A 13,247-nucleotide genomic window follows, 5' to 3' on the forward strand; every position below is an offset into this window, starting at 1 on the left:
ACTTTGCACGTGTACTTGGTCGAATGGGTGCGTTCATTTGGATTGATTTGTGTAGAATGTGCCCGTTTATAAGGTTAACCTAAAAACAGCTTTTATGGTATTGGACTTCAGCGTGTTATCGACGCTTATTTTTTGGAAGGAATGATAACTAGGAAGCTGAAACAAGTGTCGTGGATTATATATATATATATATATATATATATATATATATATATATATATATATATATATATATGCACATATAATATTCTATAAACACACATATGATATATTTATATATATTGCTAGCCGTAAATAACCCGTTAATTTGAATTCACTTTTTCCTGGAAATAACTTTAGTTCAAAGGGAATTGAAGTATATATAAGTGGATGTACAGCAGCCATATTCAAAATTATGCCTTTGTAGGTTAGTTCATGGGTAGCAGTGATCAGCCATCAAGAAGTAGTATACTGTAAATTGTTTCGACCCTGCTGAGTGTGTTCACGTCGAACGGAGGTTCTGTAACTTAGAATCAAAATCAGGCCACATCTGACATGATAACTGATCACCAATATGTAACACTTTTCTATAGTTATATATGTCATCGATTTTACTAATTTTACAAATTTACATTAGACTTTCAGATATAGCCGCAAATAAACCTTTAGTATTGAATTAACTTTACCTTGTGAATAACATGTATAAAAGGATTTAAATTATATGTATGTATGTATGTATGTGATATATTATATATATATATATATATATATATATATATATATATACTATATATACATATATGTATGTATTTAATATAGTGTTAATAGGTGAGTGATACTGACCCATCAGAGTTGGATGATCATTTTTGGGGCGTTTTCCTTTGCATTTGAAGTCTGTTTCCTGTGATGGAAGAAAGCTGCATTTGAGATGTAGATTATTGATAGAAAGAGTTTTCTGTATCCAGAGAGCTTCCAGATATTTTGAGGCAGATGCAGTCCTTTTGAATCCCGGGAGCATATTTTCTCGCTTTGGTCTGTCTGGTGGGATGTATTTGGATGTCCTGAAGTTGTTCCAGATTTGCTTGGAAAAGCGTGTCATTTTCACTCCAGCGTATGGTTGTGGTTGGGGCCAAACTTCCTTCCTACTGCTATTGAATTTGTGAATATCAGATCTGAGGATAATCTGGGTTGGTCTGTTGGCAGATGTTCCGTTGCTAACAGGCCTTGTTTGGCCTTCTGTTCCATTTCATACAATCCTTTACCTTTTAGACAGTACTGGATACCCTTACCGAATATCCATAGCTCACTAGTACTATAGTAGATTCACATCAACCGTGTATTTGATGTCTAGGCCAGTCCCTTACGACGCTCCTGATTGGCTGTTGATAAGCCAATCACAGGGCTGGAAACTCTGTCTCTCTCGAGAGTTCACATGGATAGAATCTATGTTCCACCTCTCCTGAGGGATACGCCTTTCAGGAAAGATGGAACATATATCCTGCCCATGTGAACTCTGGAGAGACTGAGAGTTTTCCAGCCCTGTGATTGGCTTATCAACAGCCAATCAGGAGCGTCGTAAGGGACTGGCCTAGACATCAAATGCACGGTTGATGTGAATATACTATAGGCAGATTCTGTCAGGTTTCCTGGGCAGAGGTACAGTTGGAGCAGAGAGTCAGGACCCTTGTGGTTTAGATTGATGTGATGCTCTTCTGGTATCTTTCACAGCGCTTACTGTATGAATGTTATTGTTCTCTCTGCATCACTAGGATATCAAGGGAAGGACGTTTTCTATCTTCATTAATATTGAAAGAAAAGACAGAATTCTCATGAAGACCCAGCAAAAATGAACGGGTTCCTTTTATCCAGATATGCTAACAATGGTGACAAGAGTAGATCTGCAGTAGGGATGGGACTTTCTGGTGGGCAAACACGCCTTTTATAGTGATTACCCTTCAGAGGACAAAAAGAAACGAAGAATGGGGAACCCATCACCCATTCAACCTGAAAGGAGCCTACTTTGTGCAAATCTGCCGGTATCTTCCAGAAAGAATCTGGGATGTCCAGTTCAGGGTCCCTCATGTTGGTCAAATCTGAAGATAAGGAGGTTATTAGGATCTGCAGGACCGAGCTCAAGGTCTGTAATTTATCGCCATAAATTGGTTGTATACACTAGTGAAACTTTTTCTCAGGATGTCTGTTTTTCTATAATAATTTTTCAAGCATTACATATTTTTTATGTGAAAGTATTTGGAAATACCTAAGTTATCAATATTAGTCATTAAATCCACATATTAAATATTAAATATTTAACAAAATATGATGAGCGTTCTATAGAGCTAGCTACAGAGTCCTAGATCCATCTGACGTCACAGAATTGACCCCTCAAAGGATTAAACCCCCATTTTACCTGGGCGTGGGTAGACGTGGTATTCTATAGACCTCGACAGAGCTCATATGTTTTGACCTTGCCGTTGACGTACGTAATTTAGGGGTAACTTCCCTTTAGCTCTTGGCAAGGGATCCGTGTCGACGTTTTTGAGCACGTGAAGAAGCCCCTTCTCGAGCTCTACTCTCGGGTTTTACTGAATCTTAAATTTCGTGACATCAGCAGAATTTCATCAAAATTTGTGCGTATGTCAGTTTTGATGATGAATAAGGGAGCTCATCTGTTTTCCTCGTGATGACGCCCTCTTGGTACTTCATTTGTTTAGTTGTTTCCCGAAAAACTTGTTCATCAGTGGGCTTTCAGTTGCCTCTGTCCCTGGAGGCTTCCATGAAGGGTTTGTCCACCTGGAGGGAGTCCAAATTGCTCCTCTTGTCTTCCAGGTTTTGGATGATGTCCAGGACACACTAGTAAACGTTAAAATAATTTAGAAATTTATAGAGGTTTCCAATATTCCTGATAAATCTTTATGTGCCAGCAGTAACAATTGAGATGCACATAACAGTATTACAGTTAATTGTTTACCCCGTATGATACTCACGATATGCAAAAAGATGGGAGTAAATGTTTGTCCTCCTGGTTTTTATTTTACCTCTTAAGGCGTAACGCAACCACTTTCAGACTCCTTTTACTAGTTTATGCAGTTTATTTTCAATATCCGCAGTCAGTCATGTATCATCTGTCTATGCATATATATATATATATATATATATATATAATATATATATATATATATATATATATATATATATATATAATGTGTGTATATATATTATATAAAGTGTGTGTGTGCATGTGTAAATTAACTATAAATTAAATACAGTATATAATATTATGCACATTCACAAACATACATATATATATATATATATATATATATATATATATATATATATATATATATATATATATATATATATATATATATATATATATATATATATATATATATATATATATACTATATATATATATATAATATATATATATATATATATATATATATATATATATATATATAAGTAAGAAATTTGTAGCTGAGCGTTTTCGTCCTTTAATGAGACATTGTCGAGACACCAATGAGATATAGTTGAAAAGAAAGTTACAAGGTAAACAAAAAGATCACGAATACCTGATGGTGAATTGTCAAGAAGGTAAAAATCAAAGAGATAATCCAGGATAATCGTTGATCTCACGGTCACAAACTAAAACAGACTAAGACCATAAGAGAAACGGAAGTTTAGCCATACAAAGTCCAAAAAATTTATGCAACTCAATATATCAATTTTATTGCTTATATTTATCTACAACTTTTTTTATTATGGAGGCATCCATTTAAACAAAACAAGAATTAAATTTAGAACACTTCCAGTATTAGATTTGATGAAACGGATTCTATGATATTCCTTTTAACTGTGTCGCTACATTGCATTAAGGATCTTGCCTGACTCTAGTGAATCGGATGATCTAAATCTCTCATATGTACGAATGATGCATTCGATATTTGACCAGTTCTCACTGAAAATTGGTGCTATTTGATTCGTTGTGAAAGTGATTTTCCAGTTTGTCCGTAATATATTTTATCACACTTTTTACAAGAAATTTCTTATTAGCAGCCAGAAACATCTTTAGGAGAATTGTTTTTATTAATGACTCAACTATATTACTGAAAATAATATTTATGTTGAAAAGCTTTAAAATTCTAAGAATTTTTAAAAATCTTTCATCATACGGTAATTTTGAGAAAGTTATGTTTACTAAATTCAAGTTTGTCTTTATTTCAATAAAAAAAATTTGTAGCTCTTTTCCATACAACATCTACAAGAGTCCTTAGGTATTTAAGTTTCAAGGCAATATCATAAATAGCTTTAATCTCAGTGTCAATAAACTGCGGGGTACAGACACGCAGAACTCTAAAGAACATCCCAGAAAAAAAAGAGAGAATTTAAGATTTTGATGGTGACTGGAATAATAATGAAAAAAAAAAGAGAGGCAAAAGTGTTGATTTTCGAAAGACTGAAAACGTGAAATTTCTGTCATTTTTTCTTTTACTTTTCCTGGCTTATCTCTTTGATTTTTAACTTTTGACAATTGACCATCTGGTATTCTTGATCTTTTTGTTTACCTGGTAACTTTCTTTTCAACTGTATTTCATTTGTGCCTCGACAATGCCTTAGTAAAGGACGAAAGCGCCCGACTACGAATTTCTGCTTATTATTTTTCCTGTGGTATTCGCTTATATCATGAAGTCACTTGCATCTACTGGGATTTTTTTAAGCGCGCGCGCGCGCGCACGCACACACAACCAACACACAACATACACACACACACACACACACGCCACACCAACACAACACACACACACATATATATATATATATATATATATATATATATATATATATGTATATATATATATATATATATATATATATATATATATATATATATATATATATTTGTGTATAATTGAATGACGAAAATTTGGGACGAGATTATTATAGAAATAAAGGCAAAAGCCACACTAAGGAAAGTGAAACAATGGAGTACAGACTGATATAAATGAAAGATGGGGATTATAAAGGAAAATATGTACCTGGAATTCAGCACACGTGACGAATTATAGTAGACCTACCCGAAACAGGGATACAATTTAAGAGGTTTACAAAAGATTGAAGTCCTTTATATATTTATTTTATCCATCTTTTAGCTCTTGCCTCAGTACGTGTTTCTTTTATAGTCTCCCGTGTGTTTTTATGGTATGTTTATCAAACAGTGCTTTAGTTTTAAGATTAAAAAAAAACCGTTTTTGGTATATTAGTGACTTTGTTCTATGTATTTAAATAAAGTAAATGATAGATTTTTCCAGCCTTGAAGATACATCAAGAGATGTAAAACGTCGGCAGTAAACTTGTACATACGAGATATGCCTATATATATATATCATATATATATATATATATATATATTATATATATATATATATATGATAATACCCCCCCTTTTCATTTTTACCCTTTCCAAGATTGTTCCCTTACTTGACGTGATGCAATGCATATACGTATATACGCAAGCAATACATTTTCCTATGTAGTATAAGGTTAGAAATGAAAAACAACTTAAAATGTACATGTAAGTACTTATTAATATAAATTTTACTTTTATTATTAAGTTTTACCCCAAGTCTCATAAATATACCTTCATCGATTACTGGCTCTGCTGTGGAAGCGATTCCCGGTAACAGAGGATAAAGATGGAACAAATCAGCTCTAGACGAAATAAATTATTTATATATATATGTACATATATATTCTCTTTTTCGTCTAAAGCTAATTAGTTCCGTCTGTATCCTCTGTTAAACGGACTCGTTTCTATAGCAGAGCCTGTAATCGATTTTGGCATATTTATGAGACTTGGGCTAAAACTTAATAATAAAAATAAAATTTGTATTAATAAGTATATGTACATGTCAAGTTTTTTCTTTCTAACTTTATACATAGGAAAAATGTATTGCTTGCGTATATATATGCACTGCATCACGTCAAGTAAGGGAACAATCTTGGAAAGAGTAAAAATGAAAGGGTATTATCATTGCGCAAACAGTCATTATTGTATGAAGAATGGCATTCAGTTTGACATTCTATTCTTCTTCTTGTTCTTCATCTTCACAGGGGGACTCGCCGTTTGGAAGGACGGAAGCTTATATGAAATTAGATCAGTTAGGGGAAGGATCATATGCTACTGTATATAAGGGATACAGCAAGTGAGTTGTGATGAGTTGTTTCCCCACTCCTGCACTAACCATATTCCTTTTGCTACCAGAATGCAATAATGTTTTTAAAAAATTGCAGTAAGTAGGCAAAAAAAGGTAAGCGATTATTGTTAAGTATTGTATTAATTATTTTCTAAAGCTTAATATGATTTGAAGCGAAATACCGGGTAACGTTTTCTGCTGCTGGAATGAGTTAGAAGCTTTCGCCACCCAATTTTGTGAGCATATCTGAAACGCCCGCACACAAGCTTCAGTTTTTTCTTCTTTATTGTTTTGTTTTTGGACTGAGAATCGGAAGACTGTGGCGACTGGCGTGATTGTAGTAAGTTCGGAAAATGGTCACCACAAAGGTCTTATTGCTATTTTTCTCTACCTTTGTAGTTTCTGTTTAAGCCTTGTTATATTTTTGTGGCAAAGTATTGAGAAATATTCTTCTCTGGAAGTGTTCATTGTCAAGGTTGTTTAATACTTGCATAGAGTATAATGGCCAAATTAAAATAATGCACTGTGTTCTTTCAAACGACAATATAATTTTATCCTTTATAACTTCTTCCAAATGAACTCCATATTCTTTGGGAGCATGAATTACAACTCGGTGGCTCCTATGGGGTTGCTCCATGTGGATAGTTTATTTTTTTTAATAATAATAATAATAATAATAATAATAATAATAATAATAATAATAATAATAATAATAATAATAATAATAATAATAATAATAATAATAATAATAATAATAATAATAATAATAATAATAATGGTGTGTTTGTTTGTATGGTATTTTTACTTTGCATGGAACCAGTGGTTATTCAGCGACGGGACCAACGGCTTAACGTGACTTCCGAACCACATCGAGAGTGAACTTCTATCACCAGAAATACACATCTCTAACCCCTCAGTGGAATGCCTGAGAATCAAACTCGCGCCCACCGAGGTGGCAGGCCAAGACCATACCGATCACGCCACTGTTACATATGTAACAGTATTAAATTTCACCCCTAAAACTGAAAAAAAACAGGAACATTATTATTATTATTATTGTTATTTTTTTTATCACAGTCCTCCAATTCGACTGGGTGGTATTTATAGTGTGGGGTTCCAGGTTGCATCCTGCCTCCTTAGGAGTCCATCACTCTTCTTACTATGTGCACCGTTTCTAGGATCACACACTTCTGCATGAGTCCTGGAGCTACTTCGGCCTCTAGTTTTTCCAGATTCCTTTTCAAGGATCTTGGGATCGCGCCTATTGTTCCTATGATTATGGGTACAATTTCCACTGGCATATCCCATATTCTTCTTATTTCTATTTTCAGGTCTTCATACTTATCCATTTTTTCCCTTTCTTTCTCTTCAACTCTGGTGTCCCATGGTATTGCGACATCAATGAGTGATACTTTCTTCTTGATTTTGTCAATCAACGTCACGTCTGGTCTATTTGCACGTAACACCCTATCTGTTCTGATACCATAGTCCCAGAGGATCTTTGCCTGATCGTTTTCTATCACTCTTTCAGGTTGGTGCTCGTACCACTTATTACTGCAAGGTAGCTGGTGTTTCTTGCACAGGCTCCAGTGGAGGGGTTTTGCCACTGAATCATGCCTCTTTTTGTACTGGTTCTGTGGAAGTGCCGGGCATTCGCTTGCTATGTGGTTTAAGGTCTCATTTTTCGTATTGCACTTTCTACATATGGGAGAGATGTTATTTCCATCTATCGTTCTTTGGATATATCTGGTTCTAAGGGCCTGATCTTGTGCCATTGTTATCATTCCTTCAGTTTCCTTCTTGAGCTCTCCCCTATGTAACCATTGCCATGTGTCATAGCTGGCCAGTTCTTTAGTCTGTCTCATGTATTGTCTGTGCATTGGTTTGTTGTGCCATTCCTCTGTTCTGTTTGTCATTCTCCTGTCTCTGTATATTTCTGGGTCTTCGTCTACTTTTATCAGTCCTTCTTCCCATGCACTCTTGAGCTACTCGTCTTCACTGGTTTTCAGATATTGCCCCAGTGCTCTGTTCTAAATGTTGACGCAGTCCTCTATGCTTAGTAGTCCTCTCCCTCCTTCCTTTCGTGTTATGTAGTCTGTCCGTATTTGCTCTAGGGTGTAGTGCTTTGTGTATTGTCATATGTTTCCTAGTTTTCTGGTCTATGTTGCGGAGTTCTGCCTTCGTCCATTCCACTATTCCTGCACTGTATCTGATTACTGGCACTGCCCATATGTTTATGGCTTTTATCATATTTCTGGCGTTGAGTTTTGACTTGAGTATCGCCTTGAGTCTCTGCATATATTCTTTCCTGATCGTGTCCTTCATCTCTTGGTGTTTTATATCCCCTCCTTCCATCATTCCCAGGTATTTGTATCCCGTCTCATCTATGTGTTTGATGTTGCTCCCATCTGGTAGCTTTATCCCTTCAGTCCTTGTTACTTTGCCCTTCTGTATGTTGACTAACGCACATTTTTCTATTCCAAATTCCATCCTGATGTCCCCAGATATAATCCTTACAGTCTGGATTAGGGTATCTATTTCCTTGGTGCTCTTACCGTACAGCTTGATGTCGTCCATGAACATCAGATGGTTAATTATGTTGCCTCTTTTCTTGAGTTGGTACCCAGCATCCATCTTCTGCAGTACTTTTGCCATGGGAATCATGGCTACTACGAAGAGTAGTGGGGACAGTGAGTCGCCCTGGAAAATCCCTCTCCTGATATTAACCTCTGCTAGTCTTATTCCAGAGCTTGAAGGTATTGTATTCCAGTTGCGCATTGTATTTTTGAGGATGCTGATGGTGTTTTCCTCTGCCCCATATATTTTCAGGCATTCTATTAGTCATGTGTGTGGTATCATGTCGATGGCTTTCTTATAGTCTATCCATGCCATGCTTAGGTTGGTTTTCCTTCTCTTACTGTTCTTCATTACCATTTTGTCTATCAGGAGCTGGTCTTTTGTGCTCCTACACTTCCTTCTGCAGCCTTTCTGTTGGTGGTGGATGGTGTTTGTATCCTTTAGGTAGTTGTATAGCCTTTCACTGATGATACCTGTTACTAACCTCCACATTATTGGTAGGCAGGTGATAGGCTTGTAGTTACTGGCTACATTTCCCTTACTCTTGTCTTTCTGGACTAAGGATGTTCTTCCTGTGGTCATCCATTTGGCGCATGGTGATTTGTGATACAATGCTGGAGTTGCTCTGCTATTCTTGGGTGTAGGGCCTTGAAGTTTTTGAGCCAGTATCCATGGACTTCATCGGGACCTGGGCCTTTCTAGTTGGGCATTTTCTTCAGTTGGTGTCTGACTGTGTCTGTTGTGATGTCAGTGAATCTTTGTTTTATTCTCCCTGTTTCTTCTGCCTTGACTTCCTGGAGCCATGTTGCATGTTTGTTGTGTGATACCGGATTGCTCCAGATGTTTTCCCAGAGTCTCTTACTTGGTTTGGCTTCAGGAATTTCTTGGTAGTTGTCCTCCCTTCTTAGTTGGCTGTATAGTCTTTTCTGGTTGGTTCCGAAATAGTTTGTTCTGTTGGTATCCCTTATTCCTGTTCATGTATCGTTGGATCTTATGTGCTTTGGCCTTAAGCCTCTGTTTTACATCTTCTATTGTGTTGTTTAGTCCCCTCTCGTGCACTTTGTATTTCTTGTTGAGTTCCTCCCTTGTTTTCTTGCTTCTTAGCCTTTTTTCTGCCATCTCTTTCAGTTTACTTAAGTCAGATCTCATCACCATGATTTGCTTTTCCAGGCGCCTTTTCCAAGACGGTTGCTGTTTTGGTTTCTGTTGGGTTGGTTGTGCTGGTGGTGTTGGTGTTGGTGTCTCCATCAGTTCTGCTACTGATGTTGCTCCTGCATATGTCAAGTTATTTGTTTCTGTGATATTGGTGGTGTGTATTAGTCTCATGATTTCATTGACCTCATTTGTTTTCTCCCTTAATTTCTTGGTGTTGTAGGCTTTCATGGAGGGGATCTTTGTTCTCTCTGTATCTGGCTTCATCCATTGTCTGATCTTTTCTACCCATTCCGTCCTGTCTGTTACTTCGTCGGTGTTTCTTCTTGTGTTGTTGTTTGATACCTCATCATCCCTGTCGTCTTCTGTGGCATCGTCTCTCAGTTCGTCTTCTTATAATTTGGTCATTATTATTATTATTATTATTATTATTATTATTATTATTATTATTATTATTATTATTATTATTATTATTATTATTATTATTATTATTATTATTATTATTATTATTATTATTATTATTATAATTCAGAAGATGACCGTGGGCATTGACCTGAAATTTAAGCTTCCAAAGAATATGGTCTTCATTTGAAGTAGTAACAGAAGGTAATTGGAAATGAAGAAAGAAGAGATCAGTTACTAAAACAAATAATTTAACAAATTATTAAGTGGATAAAAATATAAATATGTAAGTAGATGATTAAAATACAAGGAAAATTGTTTTATGGTAGTGATGCATTGCATTTTCACTTGAACTTTTAGGGTTCCAGTCGCACAAAATTCAGGGAGACTGTCGTGCAATTGGAACCTCAGAAGTTCAAGTGAAGATGCAGTGCATCACTACCACAGTCCAACAGTGAGGAATAAAGGACCTCTGGAACTTGAAAGTTCAACAGTGAGGTGCATTGACTGCACGTTGTTGCAGCTGTTCGGCAAAGGTGGTTGTCTTTATCAGGAAAAGGGGATCATTGATTCATTGTGAATGTGAAAGATCTTTGTTAAAATACAGCTCATGGAAAATTGGCAAGAGCGAGAGACCTTCACGTTAGGTTGTGGTGGTGAAATGCTCAGAAAAAGGAAATCTCAGTCGGGTGAGGAACTGCAGTGTCAAAACAAGACCTTAAAATTTTCTGCTCTCCTTTATTTACATTTTGTTAACAATGTTTCGGACAGCTGTCCATCTTGAGGTTCTGTAAAAGATTACAAAATTAACAAGTCTTTACCCTAAAACAGACTTTAAAATGAACATAAACCACCATCCTGTAATGTTAATAAAGTTGTTCAGAACTTTTCTGAATACCCCCTAACAAGAACTGAGAGAAATACTTGCTATCTTTTGGACTGGACTATTGCTTCAAACAGCAACCTGATCACATTAAAATGAAAGTATATTTAGAGCTATTTGCAAATGAGGTAGACAAAATTATTAAGCAACGATAGCTGTGTTAACAAAAAACAAAAAAAGCAGTATGTGCGACATGAAAGATCTGTTTTCTATGGTAAGTGATGAATACAAGAAAGGAACTCATTTTTTTAGGCCAGATAAAGGGAAAGGTGTTACCATTATGAAGAGACTTGATTATTTGGAGAAAATGATGCATATCCTCGATGACCCAGCACATTTTGAAAAAAGTCAAAAGGATCCATATAAAAACACACTTCTTCTAGAGGGTAAGGTAAACCGTTCTTTGAACTATCCAAAAGAGAGGCAAGCATATAACAGAAGAAGAGTATAAATGTTTACATGCCTCTGTTTGTAACCCTGGTGTCCTATATGGTTTACCAAAAATCTACAAAGAAAATATTTATTAAGACCAGTACTATCATCTATCAATACACCAGCTTTCAACCTAGCAAAATTTATGATACTTATGTAGAGGAATGGGCCAAGAATGAATACACCTTAGACAATTCTTACAGCTTTTAGAGGTTATGAAAAGTTTTAAACTTGAGAAAAATTACTATATGGTTAGTCTCAACATTGAGTCTATATACATACAAATATTCCAAGAAAGGTGGTTATAGAAATAGTAGCAAGTAAAGTGTACACTGGAGACAACAAATTCAGGGGACAAAGTAAATCCAAGTTTATTGATTTGTTGAACCTCACTGTTTATAATTATTTTTTTTTTATTTTTAATCAGGAATATTATAGGTAATAATTAGCAATGGGTATCCGATACCTTGACCAATGTTTTCTTATGTTTTCATGAGACTGAATGGTTGGATAACTTTCTTTTAAGTTTTAAACTTGTCTTATATCAGAGGTATGTTGACACCACCTTCATTTTTCAAACAAAAAAGTGATACCATAAAATTTTTCAGCTGTTTAAATTCAAAACATGATAATATCAACTTTAGTATGGAGGAAGAAAAAGATTGAAGGAAGCCATTCTTTAGATCCCTTGATAACAAAAACTGACTGCAACATAGAAATGGAAATTTATAGAAAACCCACCTGCTGCGGACTTGGTGTAAATTTCTCAAGTGAATGTAATATAAGATACAAAGTAAGCAATAAAAGAACCCTACTTTTCAGAGCCAACAGGTTGTCCTCGAATTACTACTTTCTTTTTCATAAGGATATAATGTTTTTGAAGACATTCTTTAACAACAACGGTTACCCAGTTAGGCTATCTTACATAAGATTAATGAACCTTCTCAATAACATCATAAATAGTAACAGGGTGAGAGAAACTAGAGACCAAGTATTATATATCAGATTTCCTTATGAAGCAAAAAAAATCAACAGTTTAATAGAAAGAAAAGTATGTAAGACAAATGACCAAAACATACTTTAGAGATGTAAAAATTTGTGTGGTATTTTGTAATAATTTTAAAATTGGGTATCTGTTCAAGTCAAAGGAGTCTTTGACTAGTGAACTGTATTCAATGGTTGTTTACAAATTTGTGTGTCTGAAGTGCAGTTCCTGCAGTTCAAAATTGTGTGGGTAGTTCAACAAAACTTGTCTACCAGAGCTTTTGAACACAGAGGCATAAGTTCAAGGACCTTTTTACCTCTAGATAAGCCACCTCAGTTCCCCATAAGAGAGCATTGCCACGGCTTATACAACACTCATTTTAATTTTTCAGAATTTGAGTAATATTTTATGCAGTAAAGCTCGCTTTGAAACTGAGCTAAGACTATTGGAAACCTTTTATATAAGAAAATTAAAACATAACTTCAGCAGGAAAGTATTTAATTTAGAACCATTTTTAGTTACATATCAGTTATTGATTGTATTATTTTATGTTCATTTAATGTTTTTTTTTTTTTTTAGTATAAATGTGTTAGATTTTTAATCTTTTACAGAACCTGAAGAAGGACAGTTGTCTGAA

General features: G+C 35.2%; 1 protein-coding gene across 15 annotated transcripts in view; it reads left to right on the top strand.

Moving 5' to 3' along the window:
* Positions 1–13,247, top strand: part of LOC135221971 (cyclin-dependent kinase 14-like) — a 237,740-nt gene that overhangs the window by 196,334 nt on the left and 28,159 nt on the right. For all 15 annotated transcript variants that reach the window (XM_064260040.1, XM_064260041.1, XM_064260043.1 and 12 more), the window contains one exon: positions 6,097–6,188. In XM_064260040.1, the coding sequence (XP_064116110.1) occupies positions 6,097–6,188 (92 nt within the window). The remainder of the gene's footprint in view (positions 1–6,096; positions 6,189–13,247) is intronic.

The sequence above is a fragment of the Macrobrachium nipponense genome, chromosome 3, assembly GCF_015104395.2.
Source record: "Macrobrachium nipponense isolate FS-2020 chromosome 3, ASM1510439v2, whole genome shotgun sequence".
Lineage (NCBI taxonomy): Eukaryota > Metazoa > Arthropoda > Malacostraca > Decapoda > Palaemonidae > Macrobrachium > Macrobrachium nipponense.